Source organism: Saccostrea cucullata, unplaced genomic scaffold (genome assembly GCF_032062105.1).
Source record: "Saccostrea cucullata isolate Sc308-1 unplaced genomic scaffold, CSIRO_AGI_Scuc_v1 ctg831, whole genome shotgun sequence".
Taxonomy (NCBI): domain Eukaryota; kingdom Metazoa; phylum Mollusca; class Bivalvia; order Ostreida; family Ostreidae; genus Saccostrea; species Saccostrea cuccullata.
The window spans coordinates 161,182-180,422 of record NW_026922867.1 but is presented as its reverse complement, the minus strand read 5'-3'; the positions used below and the strand labels follow the sequence as shown (position 1 = coordinate 180,422).

Here is a 19,241-nt window from a genome sequence, read left to right as displayed (position 1 = left end):
CTATATATTTCTATGTTAAACTTTGGTCGGCCATTTTGGCCCTGCCCTACCCCCGGGGGTCATGATTTGAACAAACGTGAATCTACACTACCTGAGCATGCTTCCATATAAATATGGTGAATTATGGCTTTGTCATTCTTGAGAAGAAGATTTTTAAAGAATTTTCCTATATATTTCTATGTAAAACTTTGGTCGGCCATTTTGGCCCCGCCCTACCCCCGGGGGTCATGATTTGAACAAACTTGAATCTACACTACCTGAGCATGCTTCCATATGAATATGATGAATTATGGCTTTGTCATTCTTGAGAAGAAGATGTTTTAAGAATTTTCCTATATATTTCTATGTAAAATTTTGGTCGGCCATTTTGGCCCCGCCCTACCCCCGGGGGTCATGATTTGAACAAACTTGAATCTACACTACCTGAGCATGCTTCCATATATATATGATGAATCATGGCTTTGTCATTCTTGAGAAGAAGATTTTTAAAGAATTTTCCTATATATTTCTATGTAAAACTTTGGTCGGCCATTTTGGCCCCGCCTTACCCCCGGGGGTCATGATTTGAACAAACTTGAATCTACACTACCTGAGAATGCTTCCATATAAATAAGATGAATTATGGCTTTGTCATTTTTGAGAAGAAGATTTTTAAAGAATTTTCCTTTATATTTCTATGTTAAACTTTGGTCGGCCATTTTGGCCCCGCCCTACCCCCGGGGGTTATGATTTAAACAAACTTGAATCTACACTACCTGAGCATGCTTCCATATAAATATGATGAATTATGGCTTTATCATTCTTGAGAAGAAGATTTTGAAAGAATTTTTCTATATATTTCTATGTAAAACTTTGGTCGGCCATTTTGGCCTCGCCCTACCCCCGGGGGTCATGGTTTGAACAAACTTGAATCTACACTACCTGAGCATGCTTCCATATGAATATGATGAATTATGGCTTTGTCATTCTTGAGAAGAAGATGTTTTAAGAATTTTCCTATATATTTCTATGTAAAACTTTGGTCGGCCATTTTGGCCCCGCCCTACCCCCGGGGGTCATGATTTGAACAAACTTGAATCTACACTACCTGAGGATGTTTCCCCATAAGTTTCATCTTTCCTGGCACAGTGGTTCTTGAGAAGAAGATTTTTAAAATACGCCACCAAATTTTCATTAATTCCCAACTATCTCCCCTTGAATGAAGGCGTGGCCCTTCATTTGAACAAACTCGAATCCCCTTCACCCAAGGATACTTTGTGGCAAGTTTGGTTGAAATTGGCCCAGCGGTTCTTGAGAAGAAGTCGAAAATGTGAAAAGTTTACAGAAAGACAGACGGACAGACAGACAGACGCCGGACAAAATGTGATCAGAAAAGCTCACTTGAGCTTTCAGCTCAGGTGAGCTAAAAACCGATGCACAGAATTATATGTATCTTAGTGTAGTCTAATTGTGTGCCAAGTTATATTGAAATCGGACCAAAACTGTAGGAGGAGTAGCATTTTGAAAGAATTTCACAGAAATTTCTATTTTTATTAACCTCGGCAACACCGTTCATTGAAATCAAAAACCTATGCATAGAATTATGTATCTTAGTGTAGTCTACTTGTGTGCCAAGTTATATTGAAATCAGGCCAAAACTGTAGGAGGAGTAGCATTTTGAAACAATTTTACAGAAATTTCTATTTTTAGTAACCATGGCAACAACGTTCATCGAAATCAAAAACTGATGCACAGAATTACATGTATGTATCTTAGTGTAGTCTAATTGTGTGCCAAGTTATATTGAAATCGGACCAAAACTGTAGGAGGAGTAACATTTTGAAAGAATTTCACAGAAATTTCTATTTTTATTAACCTCGGCAACACCGTTCGTCGAAATCAAAAATATATGCATAGAATTATGTATCTTAGTGTAGTCTACTTGTGTGCCAAGTTATATTGAAATCAGACCAAAACTGTAGGAGGAGTAGTATTTTGAAAGAATTTCAAAGAAATTTCTATTTTTAGTAACCATGGCAACAACGTTCATCGAAATCAAAAACCAATGCACAGAATTATATATCTAAGTGTAGTCTAATTGTGTGCCAAGTTATATTGAAATCGGACCAAATCTGTAGGATGAGTAGCATTTTGAAAAATTGTTTACAGACAGACGGATGGAGGCCAGATGCATTACTATCGCATATGCTCTTTTGGTCTCTGACCAGTAGAGCTAAAAAAGAGAACAAATTGCACTGGTTTAATGTACGAGTAACTTGGGTTTGCAGTTGCAATTCTGAAAAGTACATTAAGATATGGCTTCCAAATCTATTTCCACTATTAGCTTTCAGGCTATAACCAATATTATACTTTAATACTGAGTTAATAGTATTTCAAACTCAGGGTAAATGTACACTGCAGTTACTAAAGGATGATTTATGGGTTGGAGTAATGGATGAATCCTTTATATGACCCAATCTTTTTTTAAGTAAAATTTGTTTTTTTTAAAGATGCAAATTGAGAAACCATGCAAAACATTGTAACTGAAATCAACTTTAATAACTTTTCATTTGCTTCAGGAAAATGGAATAAAGATATGACTTTCCATACAATCTTTTGTTAATTCATTGCTCTTCGACTTGATCAATGTCTGTTCTTTCGTCCAATCAGCCTTCATGGCTTGCCTCTAGACGTAAGGCATGGTCATCTTTAACATGGGGTAGATCTTTTCAAGTCTTGGAGTGTTCTTTCAACTTAACACATCTCTATAAGGTTTTTCTGTTTCAAAATCTAGATTCTGTATCTCTTGTAAACCCTGAAAAACACATGATGACAGAAATATTCAGCCAACAGCCAGAACCCAGAAAGAAGTAAATATACCTTTTCTTTTTTCTTTCCATTTGTTTCAAGACTATACACACATACTGTACAAGTGGAAATTGTAGCGAGACGCAAATTAAGTGATTTGTCCATAAAAGCTGGTATTTTATTTACAGCAAAATGTTATTTTAGCAATTTTAGAATGCTCACCAAAGAAGTTTTTACAAAAAAAAAAACAAAAAAAAAAAAACAATTAATTTTCAGTGATATTCAATTTTAGTGATATTTGCACCTCTGCTTATACATGTAATGCCAAAATTAAATCCCCACTAGAAATTCCGCTTACACAGATCACAATGGTTAGCTTACCTGTAAAACAAGCTTAATATGGGCCTTTATTTTGGCAGCGTCTTTGGTGAAAACGTCTATCTTGTCGTTTATTATGGAGACTTTCTTGTCAATAAAGCTCAGCGCCTCATCATGTGTCATTTCCAGGAAAAATCCATAACCCACGCTCACAAAAATCATGGAGGCATCTGGACTAAAGGGAAAATAAAATTCAAAATAGTCAATTGATTTTCAAAAAGTGTCTCTACAGTCATTTATCACAAAGAATTACAGATTACCAAATTTAACTCTGCGTTTATCCCTTAGCACTTCGCAAAAAAAAAAAAAAAAAAAAAAAATCTGTCACACCTACACATGTGCTTGTACATAGAAGTTACAACCTAGATCCACTTGGGTTTTCAAACCTTCTGCTTTGTAATCTGACTCCTGAAACAAAGAAAATAATAAATTGCACAGGATTATTGATTAAAATAATTTAAAAAAACCCAAGCAATTAAAATACTCGTACATTATGCATTTTTTAAAACTTTGGATGGTCCCTGATAATATAGGCAATCAAAAGCCCTGATCATCCATTTGGAATAAAGTACATGTATCGTTTTTTAACTTTTAAGTAATTTTCTCTTCATCTTTATAGTGTTTCGGGCTATATGGATCACATGTATCACTGTATCAGCCTGGATAGCTCAGTGGTTAGACTACCTGAATAATAATGCAATGGTCATGACCAAGGTTCAACTAATTTCTGTCAAGTTGAATTATAAGACAGCTTTGTTTAGACCAATGTATTAGTTCCAACCAGACACAACTATACCTGAGAGCATGCAAACCCAAAGCGCATGCTGAGTTCGCTTCCTGGCTTTGCTCAGGGTCTGCTTACAGAAATTTTGGGACTGCTCTGGGTGCTTCTTCAGTGCACTTTGGGTTTACTTGGTGTCAACCCTAGTGGATCCCAATCGAATCCGAAAGCAAATTTTATCCCAGAAGGAAAACCCGGGGTGCGCTTTGAGTTTGCATTCTCATACATTGTGTCCAATCGGGACAGTAAATTAAGGCATGAGAGGTTTAGAAAATCCTGCTACATGTAGGACATGTATACAAAATCTTTTGGACAATTAAGCTGGACAAATACTGATGTTTCCCTTCACAATCTCTCTATACTTATGCAATAAGAGTTTGTTCAGCTGTTCAGTGTTCAGCATACATCAGTGGACATGTACCTTTACTCTTTCGATGACAGTCTTTAGCTGTAAATATTCTGCCACTTCTCCATATAATTTGTCTCTCTGATCTAATACTTGACTGAAAATAGAAAAAAAGTATGTTCATTTGCCTACAACTGATTACCAGGTTTTCTGGCACTTTCTGTTATTAACATCATGTGATAAATTAACTGACTTATATACGTTAATTTCATTCAAAATTAAATATTTATCGTTCTTCTATAGACTAACATTTAGCATTTACATTACCTTAGGTCTGTCTTCAATCTTTCATTTAGAAACTGCTCATACTGTTCAACTTTTGATGGGATGCTTGCATCACACATGCTGGTATCAAAAGTAAATTCAGAGTAATTTCCCTTGTTTTACGACAATCAGAATTTACTCTAAATCTTTCAAGTTTCTAAATCCATCTTTAATTTTTGCTAAAAAATATTGTTTTTAAGAAAAAATATTCTGAAAAAAAATATTAAATTAGCTCATTCAACCTTTACCGACCACAATCGGAGTTCCTCGGATGACTCGTACCTCGCCAATCGGAGTTCCTCGGATGACTCGTACCTCGCACATAACCTCGGATGTCAACGGTGATCTACCATCTTGCTGATTCAGTCATGTGATCTTATTTGAATTTCTTTCAAATGTCATACATTTGAAATCGGAGTTATTTTGTGGCACACTCAACAGTTTTTTCTTGCTTTCAAAGCCTGTTAACTTGAGGATGTAATCAAAACCTGCTTACGATAAAGAATTGCATAAATTAAGAAACATTTTCGACGAACGTTATGCAGAGCGAAATATGAAATGAGTGATAAGGCAGTTTCCGGCGGAGAAATGTAAGGATCTGTTGCGTATTCCTCCACCAATATTGGTTTGAATGGAGCGGAGCGGAGTCAGCCGAGGATTGCCGATTGTACCGACCATGTTACCGTCAACGTGACATTTCCGGTCATAGAAATGGCCGAGTTGCTCTTAGACTCGGACATCCGAATTTGGGTGTTTTTACCCATTGTATTGATCACATTTTTCACTGGAATCATAAAACACTATGTAACGATACTTTTATCATCAGAAAAGAAGACTGAACTACAGCAAGTTACTGATAGGTAAGCAGGAACGGGCAATGATATAGTCTCGAATTTCCTCAGTTTTCAGAGTGATCTTTAACAGGTCCAGCACAATACCCCGATAAAGGTATATAGCTTGATAAAGCTATATAGCTTTATCAAGGTATTTAAAATACCTTGATCAAGGTATTCTATGTAATGAAAATTCAAAAAAATTCTTTAAAAATTAATTACTGAAAGTCGAGTTCTGAGTTTTTGTCAGTTTGTCCAGGTTGGGCACACACCCCCAAATGGTCATTTAACCCCCGTTTGGTGGTCAATCGCCCATATCGGCGTCTTTTTTACCTACCAAATGGTGGTCTTTTTTATTCAAGTCCAATTCTTATTAAAATAAAGCAAAAGCGCATTTACTCAGGCATTGGGGAATTTTGATTAACATATTCCTCGCCCATTTAATACAATTTAGTCAATTTTCCATGTGGAATTTCTTTGGAACTTCGTAAAAACGAAACCCATAGTTGTTCGTGACGGCCGAACTATTTGCTCAAACATTACGAAAAATTATTTTGTTGTGTATAGTTCGGTAAAAAATATATTTAAACAAGAGATGTTAGTCTAGAGAAGTAACTTTATAAATGATCTTTCAATCTGCGACTATATAAACCTCTATAAAATCCCGTTAAACATGAGCTCCTTGTATCTTATTCGTATGGTGGGCACTTATTGCTATAATATTCATTTTTTCCTACATTTGAATGTAACATTTATTCTTTATTTTCTTTTAGGATGAAGTTACGATTTCTGTGCGACCCTTTGTGGTTTAGTATGCATATCTATGATGTATCTACTACATTTATTAAATTTTTTTGAATAAAAAATTTACAAAGTGACATTTTGCAATTATTCTTGTTTTTATTCCAAGATTATAGTTTTGGAGCGATTATTTTATCATGAATTCACTGCATATCGTAATTTTGTAAAAGATAAAACCATTGCATACAAAATAAACGGAATGAAAGCGAATTCTTACCCTTCCCCTAATTTTACTTGTTGAAAATTAACATTAATGGGCCTCCATAGTTAAATCAGTCTTTTGACCCAAGTTCGGAAGAGATCGTCATTTTTAATTGGTTAAGATAATTGATTGGTTGCCCGGATGGCAGAAATATGAAGTGATAAACACGATTGATAGGTGCAACTACGCACGAGATGGAGGGAATTTTTCTTTTTAAGTTAAAACACAGAAACGTTACACTTGTTTACATAGGTGACGATTTTGTCAAATATTTGAACAACACTGCGCAAAAATACCCGCGTTGAAATTCTGATTTTTTTTGTTCAAAGTTTAGAAAAATATCTATGTTTTATTCCCCATGAGTTGAAATTATGCGCCATTTCACGTCATTCCAGAGAACTGAACAAAACGATTTTTCTCTCCCATTTGATGGTTAATAAAGACGCTGATATGGGCGATTGACCACCAAACGGGGGTTAAATGACCATTTGGGGGAGTGTGCCCAACCTGTTGTCTACTCGTGCATGAAAAACACTCTGGTATTAAAAAGAAGGCATAAAATAACGTCTCCTCACACGGCACGTTTTTCTACTGATTTGGTTGTGTTTGAGTACTTTACATGCATGGGTAAATTTACTGACAAAAACTCAGAACTCGACTTTCAGTAATTAATTTTTAAAGAATTTTTTTGAATTTTCATTACATAGAATACCTTGAAATGGGAAATCAGCCCAACAATTTTTAGGGTGAACGAACATGGAACCATCTTTAAAATAAATGAATATGGATCACTTCCAATTAAACTAGTTGTTTTGAACCAAATGTTTTAAACCAGTTGGACTGTGCATCGACAAAGAAAGGCTAACTAATTAGCAGACAGATTTTGCAGGCTGATATTATGTGGTAATTGTACTAGTTGTATCAGAAAATTTTTGCAATGTCTGTATGATTTTACAGGGTTCGAAATTAACTTTTTTTAGCACTAGTCCGCACGGACTAGTGACTTCTAGCTTGCACTAGTCCGCAAACTATTCCACTAGTCCGCCCTATAGGATGTAAAAAGAATAAAACAAATCTTAAAATTTTATCAATTAATGCAATGAAATATGTGTCCACACATCAGTTGGAAGCATGTGGTGAAAGAAAGAGGGTTTTCAACTTTCAGAAATCTCCTCATGGTCACGTCTTTGTCAATTGATCACAATCTAGAAAACGCTTTATCGCGGTTGCGTTTCTCGGTTATTTTCAAACATCTAAGAGACTCGGAAATAAAATTAATAAAATGTGAACCGATTCAAGACTTATATCCGGATTTTCACTAGTCCGTACGGACTAGTACCTTACAAAGTCTGCTAGTCCGACACAATTTTTACTTGTCTCGGACTTACGGACATGAGTTAATTTCGAACCCTGATTTTATCTGTTGACAACAGGGTAAAAATGTACAGGTTGGGACATTATTTGTGCATAGAAAAGCTTAAGATAAGAAAGAGTCCTGTATAGATCTGTAATTGTCATCATGATCCATACTTATCATGCTTATAATTTTAAAATGACAAGTGAATCTTTTTTCAGTCATGTGTTGATAAGGAGCAGAATCTTAAGAGAAAATGGAAAATTCATTACAAAACAGGTACAAAGTTCATATAATATTTTGTAAATTTAAAATTGAATCCAAAATTAAAAAGATATCGGAAGCTACAGCCTACAATCGATGTAAAAGGAAAGAAGCATGATGATTGCAATCTTTTTAATTTGTACAGTCTTTATTAAATCTTTTTTTTTGCAGGGGTTTTTAATGAGAAAAAGCTTTTTTAATGCAGAAAATTCAGGATATTTTAAAACAGAAAAGAGGGAATCTACTGCCAAAAATCCAATGACAGGTACAAAGTAGTTTGTTATTATCTTGGATTAAAATCAGTCCTAACATCTAGAAATGGTATGCCCAAAAGATGGCATTTAAAAATAAATAGGTGGAAACAATCCTTTAGCAATACATTTGAGTGATTTGAAAGTAGTTCATATAGATCAATTTTCAAATGATTTTCAAGGGTAATGGAATTGGATTGCAATTCTTTTACATGTTTATTTAGTTTACCGGTAGTTCTGAAATCTAGTAACAAGTGAAGATGAAATTGAGTGGAATTTTTTTTAGAAAAATGTAGAATGAAAGGATTGAGGATAGATAAATTTTAAAGTAAATGATGATTTTAGCCTTTGTCAAAATTCCACTACATATACTTACTTTAGATTCCTCTTCTGTGTGAGAACTTAATTTTTGCAGAACTACACATCTGTCTGCTGGCTTACAAAAAAGTGTGATTCTCATGTACATGTGTAATACATGTACTTGTAGTGATGAGGATAATGTACAACAATAAGCACAGGCTTCCAGATTTTTTATTTCAGACATGCTTACTTTTCTCTTTATTTGTAGATCCCTCAATGATGACAGACATGCTGAAGGGAAATGTCACCAATGTGTTACCTATGATCATTATAGGAGGATGGATTAACTGGGCATTCTCAGGGTTCTTAACAAGTAAGTACTCTGGTTATAATTTGAATTAATAAATACCTTAAGTGCAACATTTATTTTTGAATTAATAAATACCTTAAGTAGAACATTCATATTTTGTATTAATAAATACCTCTTATCAACTGTTACCAGTTGCCCGCGTGGCGCAGTGGTTAGAGCGTCTGCTCTAGAGTCGCGAAGTAAGGAGTCAATCCTTACGTCGCGGGTTCGAATCCCACTGTGGGACGTGGAGACCGGTCCTTCGGATGAGACCGTATAAACCGAGGCCCCGTGTCGCAGTAGGTGCTGGCACGTAAAAGATCCCTCACTGCTCAAAGGCCCTGAGTGCCGAGCATAGGACAAAATTTGTAGCCCTCCACCGGCAAGTGGTGGCGTCTCCATATGAGTGAAAAATTCTCGAGAGGGACATTAAACAACATACAATCAATCAATCAATCAATCAACTGTTACCATACATAAAAATGGATGTTTAAGTTGGTCAAATCAAACATAGATAAAAGTAAGTAATAGGTAAAATTCTTTTAAACTTTACCGTTACAAAAGATAAGGTTGACATATACTTTGTTTGTATTTTACTATAGCCAAAGTTCCATTTCCACTCACTCTACGATTTAAGCCCATGTTACAGAGAGGGGTAGAGCTGGCATCATTAGACGCTTCATGGTGAGATGACCTTGAGTTAAATTTCTTCATTAAATTTATACATATAAGATTTCACAGCATTTCATTTTATTTGATAAAATGACTTAAAAATTTGCAACTCTGTCAATTTTAAAGTTATATTGTTGTTGCATGTATGCAACTTTTTGCTAAAATATGATTTGAATTTTATTTTTAAGGGTCAGTTCAGCATCCTGGTATTTCCTCAATGTCTTTGGATTGAGAAGTTTATATACGCTTATATTAGGACAGGATAATTGTAAGTTGCATCGCAATGTTGTCTGCAAATTACAAAAACAAAAAAAAATATATACATGTATAGAAAAAAAATTGTTTTTTAATAACGAAATTAAGGAAAGACAAATATACAGGAAAAACAAGATTTTTTCTGTAAAATATTTACATTATCATCATATATAGAATTAAGATATGTACATTGTTCATTTTAAAGTAAACTTAAAGAAAAATCTTTATTTGTGGTTTTGCAATTTTTCTAAGAAAATGCTTATAGATGTCTCCATCAGTTCATTACTCAGCATGGTCTTCCATTCACTACTGATGATTATTTTTACAGCGGCTGATCAGACCAAAGCCATGCAGGAGCAGATGTCGGGGGCGGGAATGATGACTCCTCCTGATCCAATGAAAGCCTTCAAAGCGGAGTGGGAGGCGCTAGAGGTCTGTAACCACCAATGGTGTCTTCAGGGGGTGGAGGAAGATTTGATTGACGGGCCAGTGCAACCAGAGACAATTTACATCAAAAACAAATATGCATAATCATTATCCATTCACAAATAGATCCTGAAAGTGATGTAAAGGAACAAGACTTTCTGTTAAAGAATCTGACATCTGGATGTTTTCTTTTTGTTGTCTGATGTGGCATCAGTGTATCCCACAATCATTTCATATTCATGGAAATTCTCTCTTCTCGTTGATATTGGTTGGAGACTTAAAGATTAAGATACCTTGTATTCATTAATACACATTAAATTTATATATTATTAAAAGATCTACTGAATAGGATGATTAGATGGATATTGTCCTAGGCTACCTTTAAAATAAATGAATAAATGTTTTCTATAAAAGAATTCATTAAAAGGTGCAGAAGACTTGAATAAAATCAATGAAATGAAAAAAAAATATTAATAAGAGTTTACTTACTAGTCATCACCAGATCCTGAAATTATTAATAGTCGGAGAAATAAATATTAATTAAATGAGGTGCTTTTGACATTTGTTAAAATGCAACTTGGGAGTAATTTTTAATTGATGTATAATAAAACTCACCAAACTGTGTAGTATTTGTTTGGGCTCTTTTCTGTTTGTATGACTCAGATCTGCCAAATTAGTTTTTATTTTAAATAGTACATACAAAAATTTGCATCAGTATTGTTATTAAAAAAATTAGTTATGTAAATTGAAATTGCTGTATATATAATTTTAAATGATATTTTTATAGAGATTTTTTCAAACCTTATGTTTCCTTTGAGTGAAGCTAGAAATGGAAAAAAGAAAATAGTTGATAACAGAGTAGAAAAAATCTCATTGTTTTCTGGTACAATATCATGATGTTTTTAAGTTTACATACCTCTTGAAATCTTCCATTTTATTACACACACTATCATGATGCCTATTACCACCACCAATGAACTTGTTAACATTGATAATGATATGTAGAAGAATGGAAATGGAGCAGCTCTTTCGTGGAACTGTGGCTTTGTTGGCTCCGTTGACTTTGCTAGATAAACATTAATACACAATATACATTAGATTAAATTAGAGGGTGTTGATGAGAGAGAATAAACTTTCTCTGTGTATGATAAGGACTCTATAAAATTAATCAACATTACAGTTGGATATTTAACATATAGAAAACAATAGTCCGAAAAATCTGACTTTTTCCTGGCTATTTTTGCCTGTGGAAATAGACTTACCAGATAAAACGGTCATATGAGCTATTGCACTTCCTGTGCCACACATGGTCGTGTATCCAGACTCGCAAATGAATTCGGTCGTTCCATTGACTATTTCAACAGTGTATGTTATGATGCTTCTCTGCATTTTGTAACAGCTCTTTGATGTAATGTTTATGGTTTTGATATGTGCTACCCATGGAGTAAAAGTACCATAACCTCCTATTTTAAGGCACCAGCGAATGTTCTGAAATAGATTTTATAGTATGTTATGTTGTTTTCCTCTTTATTGAAAAGATTAGTCATACATGTATATATACTGAGCAAAATAAGTTTAGCAATTGCTTTCCCGTATGTATGATTTAAAAATATTTTTCTTAATTGTTCTATTATGCTTCTTCTTAAAAACAATAGAGATAAAGATAACAAAAGACAGAAATCTTTTTTTTAATTTGACACGCAGAAACCGCATCATCCAACGTTGTGACAATTCAATAAAACAAAAGGTTACGCTCGAACGCACATGGTCCGGGAACAATTTTTTACCAAAAAAAAATTCTTAACATGCTTGTAAAAGAAAACCGGTGAAAAACTGCAAAAACGTCTAATGACAAAAACACCAGGACTTTCCGAAAATGAACGTTAAAGGACTATAGGGATGCTAACAATTGGTTGCTCATAAAAAGATGTCGCTGAACACTTTTTCTTGCAACAGTCCACCAGATGTCGACTATCGAACTGATTCCGAACGACTGAACACGTAATCAATCGCCAGCGCTTAGAACGTCCACGAAAAACGACGGTTAGCAATGATCGTTTAACTGTTACAACGTCGAGACGTTACAGTTTTATGGCTGCTCCTTAAGTTGCAGAAGAGTTATGCCGTTTTACTGGAGTGAGGTTATGCGGACAATTTGTAGGAAACAGGCTACGTTAAGCCATTTTTCGAGCTCAAAGACCTCTCAAAGCAATATCACTTACTCAACGTCATCAGCAATCACGCATCGCAAAGGCACACACCAATCATCTTGGATTCAACAAAAATATTGCCTTTTCTTTGTTATACGAAGAAAATTTAACATTTCAAATGCATTATTAATTATTGGTCTACTGTTTTCTACTTGATATATTAAATACCTTTAATTGCTAAACTTATTTTGCTCAGTACGAGGGGTTATCAAAAAGTTCGTGGATTAAGGCTATAAATTTAGTACTATGTAGCCTGTGCGTTCAAAATTTATATAGAACATAAAACAACAAAATATCAAAAAATGCTGAAAATTTTAGCCTGATACGTTCATTATTTGCCAAATTATTATAAAAAGAAAACGACATGATATGATCACCCGGCGCTGTCGTCGTTATTTTCATGACGTCCGATAACGTCATCGTTTTTTCAATGTCCGCTTCTTCTACTTCATACACTGTTCTGATGAGATTCCTTAGAGCTGAGTAAGGACTTAAACCCGTCTTGTTTATATGACTCTTCAATGTCATGAACAGAGGCCTTCAATGAATATAATATTCCAAATGGATTAATACATTGGGAGAGATCTGCGCTTGATTGTGCACTTGCTGGCATATTTTGCTTTTGGGAGTTCAATATCTACAGCACACAATCAACGTCATTTTTTGACGTGATTGATTTTTCACACCTTGACTGCAAATCGACATTAATTGTGTATCCCTTTTTTCTCTGAATCTATTTTGACATTAAAAGACAAGTATTCTGGATGCATATTATGTACTGTAGCCAGTTTCAACATATTTTAGGTTTATACCAGTTTTTTTCAGGGGCAAAAATTTATAGAATGTTGGAAACAGAAACCCTTCCCCCCTTTTGATGTCATTTCAAGGCCTCATTTGTTTCGACATTCCGTGGAAAATTTACGATAAAATTTCATAGAACTTCAAGAATGAAGTGAAAATTTCATATTTTATTGAACAATTGTGTCCCGACACATACCCGAATTAACGTAATTTTTGGATGTCAAATGATCATATTAAAAGAGTTTTACTCAGTTACACATAGGTCGCAAAAACGTCGTCTTCGAGGTTTTGCCGCCTGGACATACTATTGCTTACAAAAACATAACTTATTTATTAAAAAATAGAATTTATGATTGATGGTTTATTCTTTACATAGAAAAGATGATGCTAACTAGATATTTTAAAATTCATCGATGTACCTTAAGCGGTTTTTATTTTATTACGCTAGTCCACAAACTTTTTGATATAAAAGACCAACGATATTTTTGCTGTAGTTGTCAAAAGCCAGCAAACCATCAATAGTGTCAGGGACCTATATACTAGTACATATATAGGTCCCTGCTAGTGTTCAAAGGGATGTTCTTCGGAAAAGAAACTCGGCTTAAAATATGTACATTAAACGTATATCAGAATCTACATCCGTATAGTACAGTGCCTGGCAATGAGTCATAATTTCATTTTTTTTCACTATATAATGTATTTCTATTCATTGAAGAAACAAGTATACAAGAAATTCACACGAGAATTACGAAAGTCCTAGATCCAAACGTTCAAAAGTTAAAGCCGAGGTTAAAGTTTTTTCGAAAAATAGGTCAAACTCCAAGGTCAAAGTGGTTGGATCCCAAGAGAGGATCTTTTCACAGGGAATACTAAACTAGTTCATATGTGAAGTAAGAAAGCCCTATCTCCAACTTTTCAAAAGAAAATAATGGCCAAGGTTAAAGTTTTGAAATATTTTGCAAAAGTGGATCAAAGTCCAAATTTAAGATGTCAGATATCTTGTTATTCTTATTGTATAGGTATTTTCTCAATAAATACACTTTGAAATACGAAAGCAATAACTCTAAGCAATTAAATAATGGCGAAAGAAAAGTTTTTACAAACAAATTAAACAGACGGACGAACACAGCAAAAACTACTGTATACCAGTATGTCCCGAATCCTAGATAACGATCGCAAGGGCATAAATCAACGTTATTTGTAACTTTTTATTATCTTAAAATGCAAAAAAGTACCATTTCCTCTCATTAATTTATCTGTAAGCATTGAGTAATCCGAGATTCCTCTGACTCTAACCCCTGCTTTTATATTGTGACTTTTACAGGGGTTAAAGTCAGAGGAATCTCAGATTAGCATTGAGGTGCTTTCCAAAAGAAAACCCCTTTTTTACTACAAAATAATAGTTCAATCTCAGATTAGCATTGAGGTGCTTTCCAAAAGAAAACCCCTTTTTTACTACAAAATAATAGTTGCCGATGTGATTTTAAGTAGAAAATTTTTGTTTTCATAATTCCATACCATTTAATTAATTAAACAAACTTTGATCTAAATAATGCACTTTTAAATAAAACCCTCGATTCCTAATTCGTCCATGTTCATAAAAAGTAAGACAAGCAAATTGAAAGAATTATGGTCCCCCTCTTTCGGTGTCTTTGTGGGTGAGATGTCATTTTTTTATGTTTACTTTGGTGTATTTATGAAAAATATGTTCTTTCATTAGGTTCCTATTCCGACAATTATTTAAAAGAAAAATATATCGTCTAAACTCTAAAGAGATAATTCTTTTATTTTTGAAGTGTGTATGAAAAGACCTGCAGCTTAGAATCCCACATCGTGATGTCCCCTTCACACACGAGTTCAATAGTTGTGCCGAAATCCAAGGTTTGGTTGATGATTCTTTGGCTCTTGATGTTCATTTGAATATCACTCATATATTTAGGTGATTCTGTAAAAAAAAAAAATTGTGACAGATTTAAAGATGCAAAATAAAAATTTTATGCCTCGAAAACGAAGATTCGGGGTAAATAGTTTTCACCCGTCAATCCGACTGTTTAATTTTTTCCATTCGTCTATTTTTCCGCAAAAACTTTAACCTTGCCCAAAACTTCTGATTAGCTGAATTTATGACTTTCATAACTTATATGCGTATTTCTTGTGACAAGACCTTTTAACATTTTTGACCTCTTAATTTTGGAGTTTGACCCACTTTTGCAAAAGTTACCAAACTTTAACTTTTGCCATACTGTAGTTCACTATATTTTCGCGAGTTTTCTATTTAACATATAAAGCGAGACAAAATTTTCGTGACCTGTGGTTTCTGTTGTTTAAAAATTTTTTTTATACAAATATAGGCGAGAATAAATATTGGCCAGCAAATAGACTCGCATAATAACTCGAAAAATAAATTATCGCGAATAAAAAGTGATTTTACAGTAGCTTTTTAACATATGGTGTTATGAATTTCATACTTTAAATGTGTACAAATTGTGACAAGATCTTTCAATGGGTATAAATTTTTTCAACAACGTTCAATACGTGTAACTTTATTAAATTATTCAAATAAACTTCACTTAGCAGTCTAGAAAGAATCTACAGTATGTGGCCATAAATGAGTGAAATTTTGTCTTCGACTTTAAAGTGTGACCCACTTTGAAATGCATGTACATAACTTTTAGAAAAGTGAGTACTGGGGCTTTCATATTTAAAGATGTATTTCTTCTTAAAAGGCCGTTGATCAATCGGATTTCGGGTTACAACCTCTTTAGTCTCTTAACTTTGCAGTTTGACTTAAATATTCTAAGAAACTTTAATCTTCGCCATAAATCTAACAAAAACTTAAATATAGGTAACTAAAGTTTACTATGGCTCACCATACCCAGTAGTAAATACTTTGATTTACAAAGAAACTTTACTCTAGAACTTTTTTGAAGATTTAGAGACTTAATATTTCTTATTAAGAAATTTAAAGCATAATCATTGTGTATTTTTTTACCCAGTTGATTTGGCATAGAAATTATTTTCATGTGCATGATGTATAAAGTTAATCTGATTGATTTAATATATCAGATATTTCTAGAAAATCTCAATACCACGCCCAGAAATGTGTAATTTGTAGTCGTTTACCATCAAACTCAATCGGCAGTATTTTACTTTCGTCGATGATTGGAGAAGAAGACTTGTCAACACCAACACATCTACAGAAATATTCTGTAAAATCTCCTGGACATATAATGTTATTTTTCGTAATTAATAATTCCAAAAATGCAATTTCAGGATTTGAAATATTTCCTGCAACATAAACGTTTTGTCGATTTGTCCATATATTTCCTGCTTGGTTGATTGTCACAAGAATATTTGTGTGTGTTGAACGTTGTATTATTTTTAAGGAAGTAACAGCTCTGAACTTGGCTTGGTTCGTTATACTGCATTTAACGTAAATCTTTTGTTCCTCATCGCCACTTCTATAGAATCCTTCTATGTCCACATAAGAATCTGTAAAATCCAGAGATATTTAAAGACTATTTAGTATACTGAAGACATGCGTTTATAAAGTCCATGCATTACAATTCTAACATACACTGTATATAAGAAATCCGAATTACAAACTTATCCATTTTTAGCAACAATGATTTTGTCAATAATCGCGCAAAACTTTTGTTCTTTCATTTCTTTTGAAAAGATATGTAGTTAACTTTCTGTGTCACACTTTTAACATTTACACTTGACTGATATTTATCTGTAATCATAAGGTAGCGGTATAACTATAAAAAATTCAACTTTTTGTGTATTTTATGCTACTTTAAAATAAATCAAATTTTATATGAATAATAAATTTACCTAATGTGTTAAGTTTAACCAAAGCAGGGACAGAGCTTCCAAAACTGTTTGTCACAATGCACTTGTATACCCCGGCACTAGATCGCCGTATCAAAGGAATGACATAAACCGAAGAGTCACCTAGCACAGCCTTTTCTTTAGTCCATGTGTAATTCACCTTCCATGTTGGCTCTATATGTTCAGCAACACATTTAAGTGTGACGTTTTCATCACCTAAGCGTACGTTAACCACCTCTTCAACCACTTTTGCAGATGGTATATCTTAAAAATACGCACTCTTATTTATTAAGTTATGAATGATTAATTCATGAAATATATATTTAAGGAAGTTCATTTCAGCATCAAAAGTTTAGTGCTCAAAAAAAGAAAACATTCTCACACACGACTTCCAGAATCGAACTTGCTGGTTCAGACCATCCTACAGTATTTCGAGCTCGACACTTGTATTCAGCTGCGTGTTTGCTCTCAATCATTCCTACTGTAAAGACTGAACCATTACTGACACTGTAATTCTGACGAGTCCACCGAAATGCAAGATCCTGTAACGGATTTGCATCGATGACTCTACAAATCAGATTAACTCTAGTCTGCCCAAGCAAAACTTTTCTGTATTTGAAATTTGTCTCCACAGAAGGCCGATCTAATAAAAAAAGATCATTATATATTTCTATTTTCTAGGCAAGGTTCTTTCTTTGGTATATCAGATCGATATTTTTCTTCAATATAGATGCATTTCTTTTAAATAATCGTGTCACAGAGATATTTAATTTTTATCTAAATCATGGTATGCACCAAATATGATCATTATGATAAGAATGCAAGCCTTGATCCTAGTTTAATGCATCTTTTGCCAACCTTGTATTTCACAAAGATTTACAGATGGATTTAAATTTTACAGTATATTGTTGCTTTAAAATTTACTAGTCCAATTTCCATGATAATAAAAAAAATCATCTTAAATGTTTCATTGTTTCCTCTTGTCAGACAAAAAAAAATTATTGGTAAGGACTTTCTGGTACATGCCGTGTACCCTTTAAACTGAAAGCTTTTAAATATAAAAAGTGGCGAATTTTTTATATTATATGAAAAGGAAACAATTTCAATTTGGAATGGCCGGATCGTTTACCCAAAAGATATCAATAATTGAAAGAAAACTTACATAAAATGTTGATTGATCTTCTTTTCATTAATGGTTTTTCATTTGTAGAATTTTGAGATGCTAAACACTGAATCAGCGTTCCCTGTAGTATCCTTGTACCTTTTAGATGAAGCATACTGCACACAGAAAATGTACTGTTGTTTAAGTCTTCGATAGAAGTCTTCGTATTCTTTAAAATTTGCCTTTCACCTAGAAACCAAGAAATTGAGGGTACGGGTCTTGAAGGTGATGTACAGCAATTGAATTGAGCAACGTCTCCCTCTTGAATATCAATAATTTGATCCAAAGGCTCGAAAAATAAAAAGTTGACTGAAACTAAGAAATTTATATAAAATATAGAAGAATTTATGTTTTCCTCCTTGAGTTATCTGTTTTAAAATATTTATTTACAAGCATATAATTCAAAGAAATAAATATACCTATAATTTTTATCTTTGAATAGGCGGTGATTTTTATTTGCCCTTTTACAGCCTTACACTCAAGAGCACTGTCATGTTCAGGTTGCATTACTTCCAAACAGAATAAATTCAGATTGAAATCACAGCATGACACATTGACAATACTTTTATAAACCGAGCATTCCTGTAAAATCATGTTTGCGGTAAACACTATAGAAGAGGAAACTTTTATTTCCACTAAGTCGTAGCTTCCATTAACTCTGCATTGTACTCTAGCTCTGTCATTTCCACTCATAATTGAGGGAGACTTCAAAGAAACGTCAAGTTTACCTAGAAGAAATAACATAATTTCTTTATACGTTCTATTCTTCAATTTTCGACTTCGCCTTCATTTAAATAAAAAAATGTAATTTAAGTAGAGATGGTTTACCGTATGAAAAAAACAATAAAGAAAGCAAAATTATGACAGAAAATGCCATGATTTAGTCTATGTTGCATCAAGGTCAACTTATT

The 19,241-nt window shown here is 33.6% G+C and overlaps 3 protein-coding genes across 3 annotated transcripts; 1 reads left to right on the top strand and 2 right to left on the bottom strand.

Moving 5' to 3' along the window:
- Positions 1-2,586: 2,586 nt before the first annotated feature.
- Positions 2,587-4,809, bottom strand: LOC134262627 (protein UXT homolog). The gene is made up of 5 exons (XM_062745001.1): positions 4,620-4,809; positions 4,368-4,449; positions 3,500-3,573; positions 3,169-3,340; positions 2,587-2,794 (listed from the first exon to the last, which is right to left on the bottom strand). The coding sequence occupies exons 1-5, from the start codon at positions 4,694-4,696 to the stop codon at positions 2,729-2,731; spliced, it is 471 nt and encodes a 156-aa protein (XP_062600985.1). The 5' UTR covers positions 4,697-4,809; the 3' UTR covers positions 2,587-2,728.
- Positions 4,810-5,313: 504 nt separating this feature from the next.
- On the top strand, positions 5,314-10,949 carry LOC134262635 (ER membrane protein complex subunit 3-like). Its single transcript, XM_062745010.1, has 7 exons — positions 5,314-5,476; positions 8,028-8,085; positions 8,242-8,335; positions 8,890-8,994; positions 9,573-9,654; positions 9,831-9,910; positions 10,226-10,949. Exons 1-7 carry the CDS (start codon positions 5,328-5,330, stop codon positions 10,426-10,428), a joined length of 771 nt encoding a protein of 256 aa, XP_062600994.1. The 5' UTR covers positions 5,314-5,327; the 3' UTR covers positions 10,429-10,949.
- Positions 10,461-17,644, bottom strand: LOC134262629 (uncharacterized). Its single transcript, XM_062745003.1, has 10 exons — positions 17,551-17,644; positions 17,172-17,432; positions 16,458-16,826; positions 15,146-15,279; positions 11,586-11,811; positions 11,240-11,389; positions 11,125-11,146; positions 10,939-10,988; positions 10,813-10,828; positions 10,461-10,599 (listed from the first exon to the last, which is right to left on the bottom strand). The coding sequence occupies exons 1-10, from the start codon at positions 17,642-17,644 to the stop codon at positions 10,485-10,487; spliced, it is 1,437 nt and encodes a 478-aa protein (XP_062600987.1). The 3' UTR covers positions 10,461-10,484.
- Between the last annotated feature and the right edge of the window lie 1,597 nt (positions 17,645-19,241).

Coding starts and splice junctions, on each gene's coding strand:
- LOC134262627 (XM_062745001.1), bottom strand. CDS start 4,696: ATGTGTGATGCAAGCATCCCATCAAAAGTTGAACAGTATGAGCAGTTT. Junction 3,341..3,499: donor TTCTATGTACAAGCACATGT/GTAGGTGTGACA, acceptor TTTTCCCTTTAG/TCCAGATGCCTCCATGATTT. Junction 2,795..3,168: donor ATATTAAGCTTGTTTTACAG/GTAAGCTAACCA, acceptor TGTGTTTTTCAG/GGTTTACAAGAGATACAGAA.
- LOC134262635 (XM_062745010.1), top strand. CDS start 5,328: ATGGCCGAGTTGCTCTTAGACTCGGACATCCGAATTTGGGTGTTTTTA. Junction 5,477..8,027: donor CTACAGCAAGTTACTGATAG/GTAAGCAGGAAC, acceptor ATCTTTTTTCAG/TCATGTGTTGATAAGGAGCA. Junction 8,086..8,241: donor GAAAATTCATTACAAAACAG/GTACAAAGTTCA, acceptor TTTTTTTTGCAG/GGGTTTTTAATGAGAAAAAG.
- LOC134262629 (XM_062745003.1), bottom strand. CDS start 17,644: ATGATTGAGAGCAAACACGCAGCTGAATACAAGTGTCGAGCTCGAAAT. Junction 11,812..15,145: donor TGTGGGATTCTAAGCTGCAG/GTCTTTTCATAC, acceptor AATCTATTTCAG/AACATTCGCTGGTGCCTTAA. Junction 11,147..11,239: donor AAAATGGAAGATTTCAAGAG/GTATGTAAACTT, acceptor TTCCATTTCTAG/CTTCACTCAAAGGAAACATA.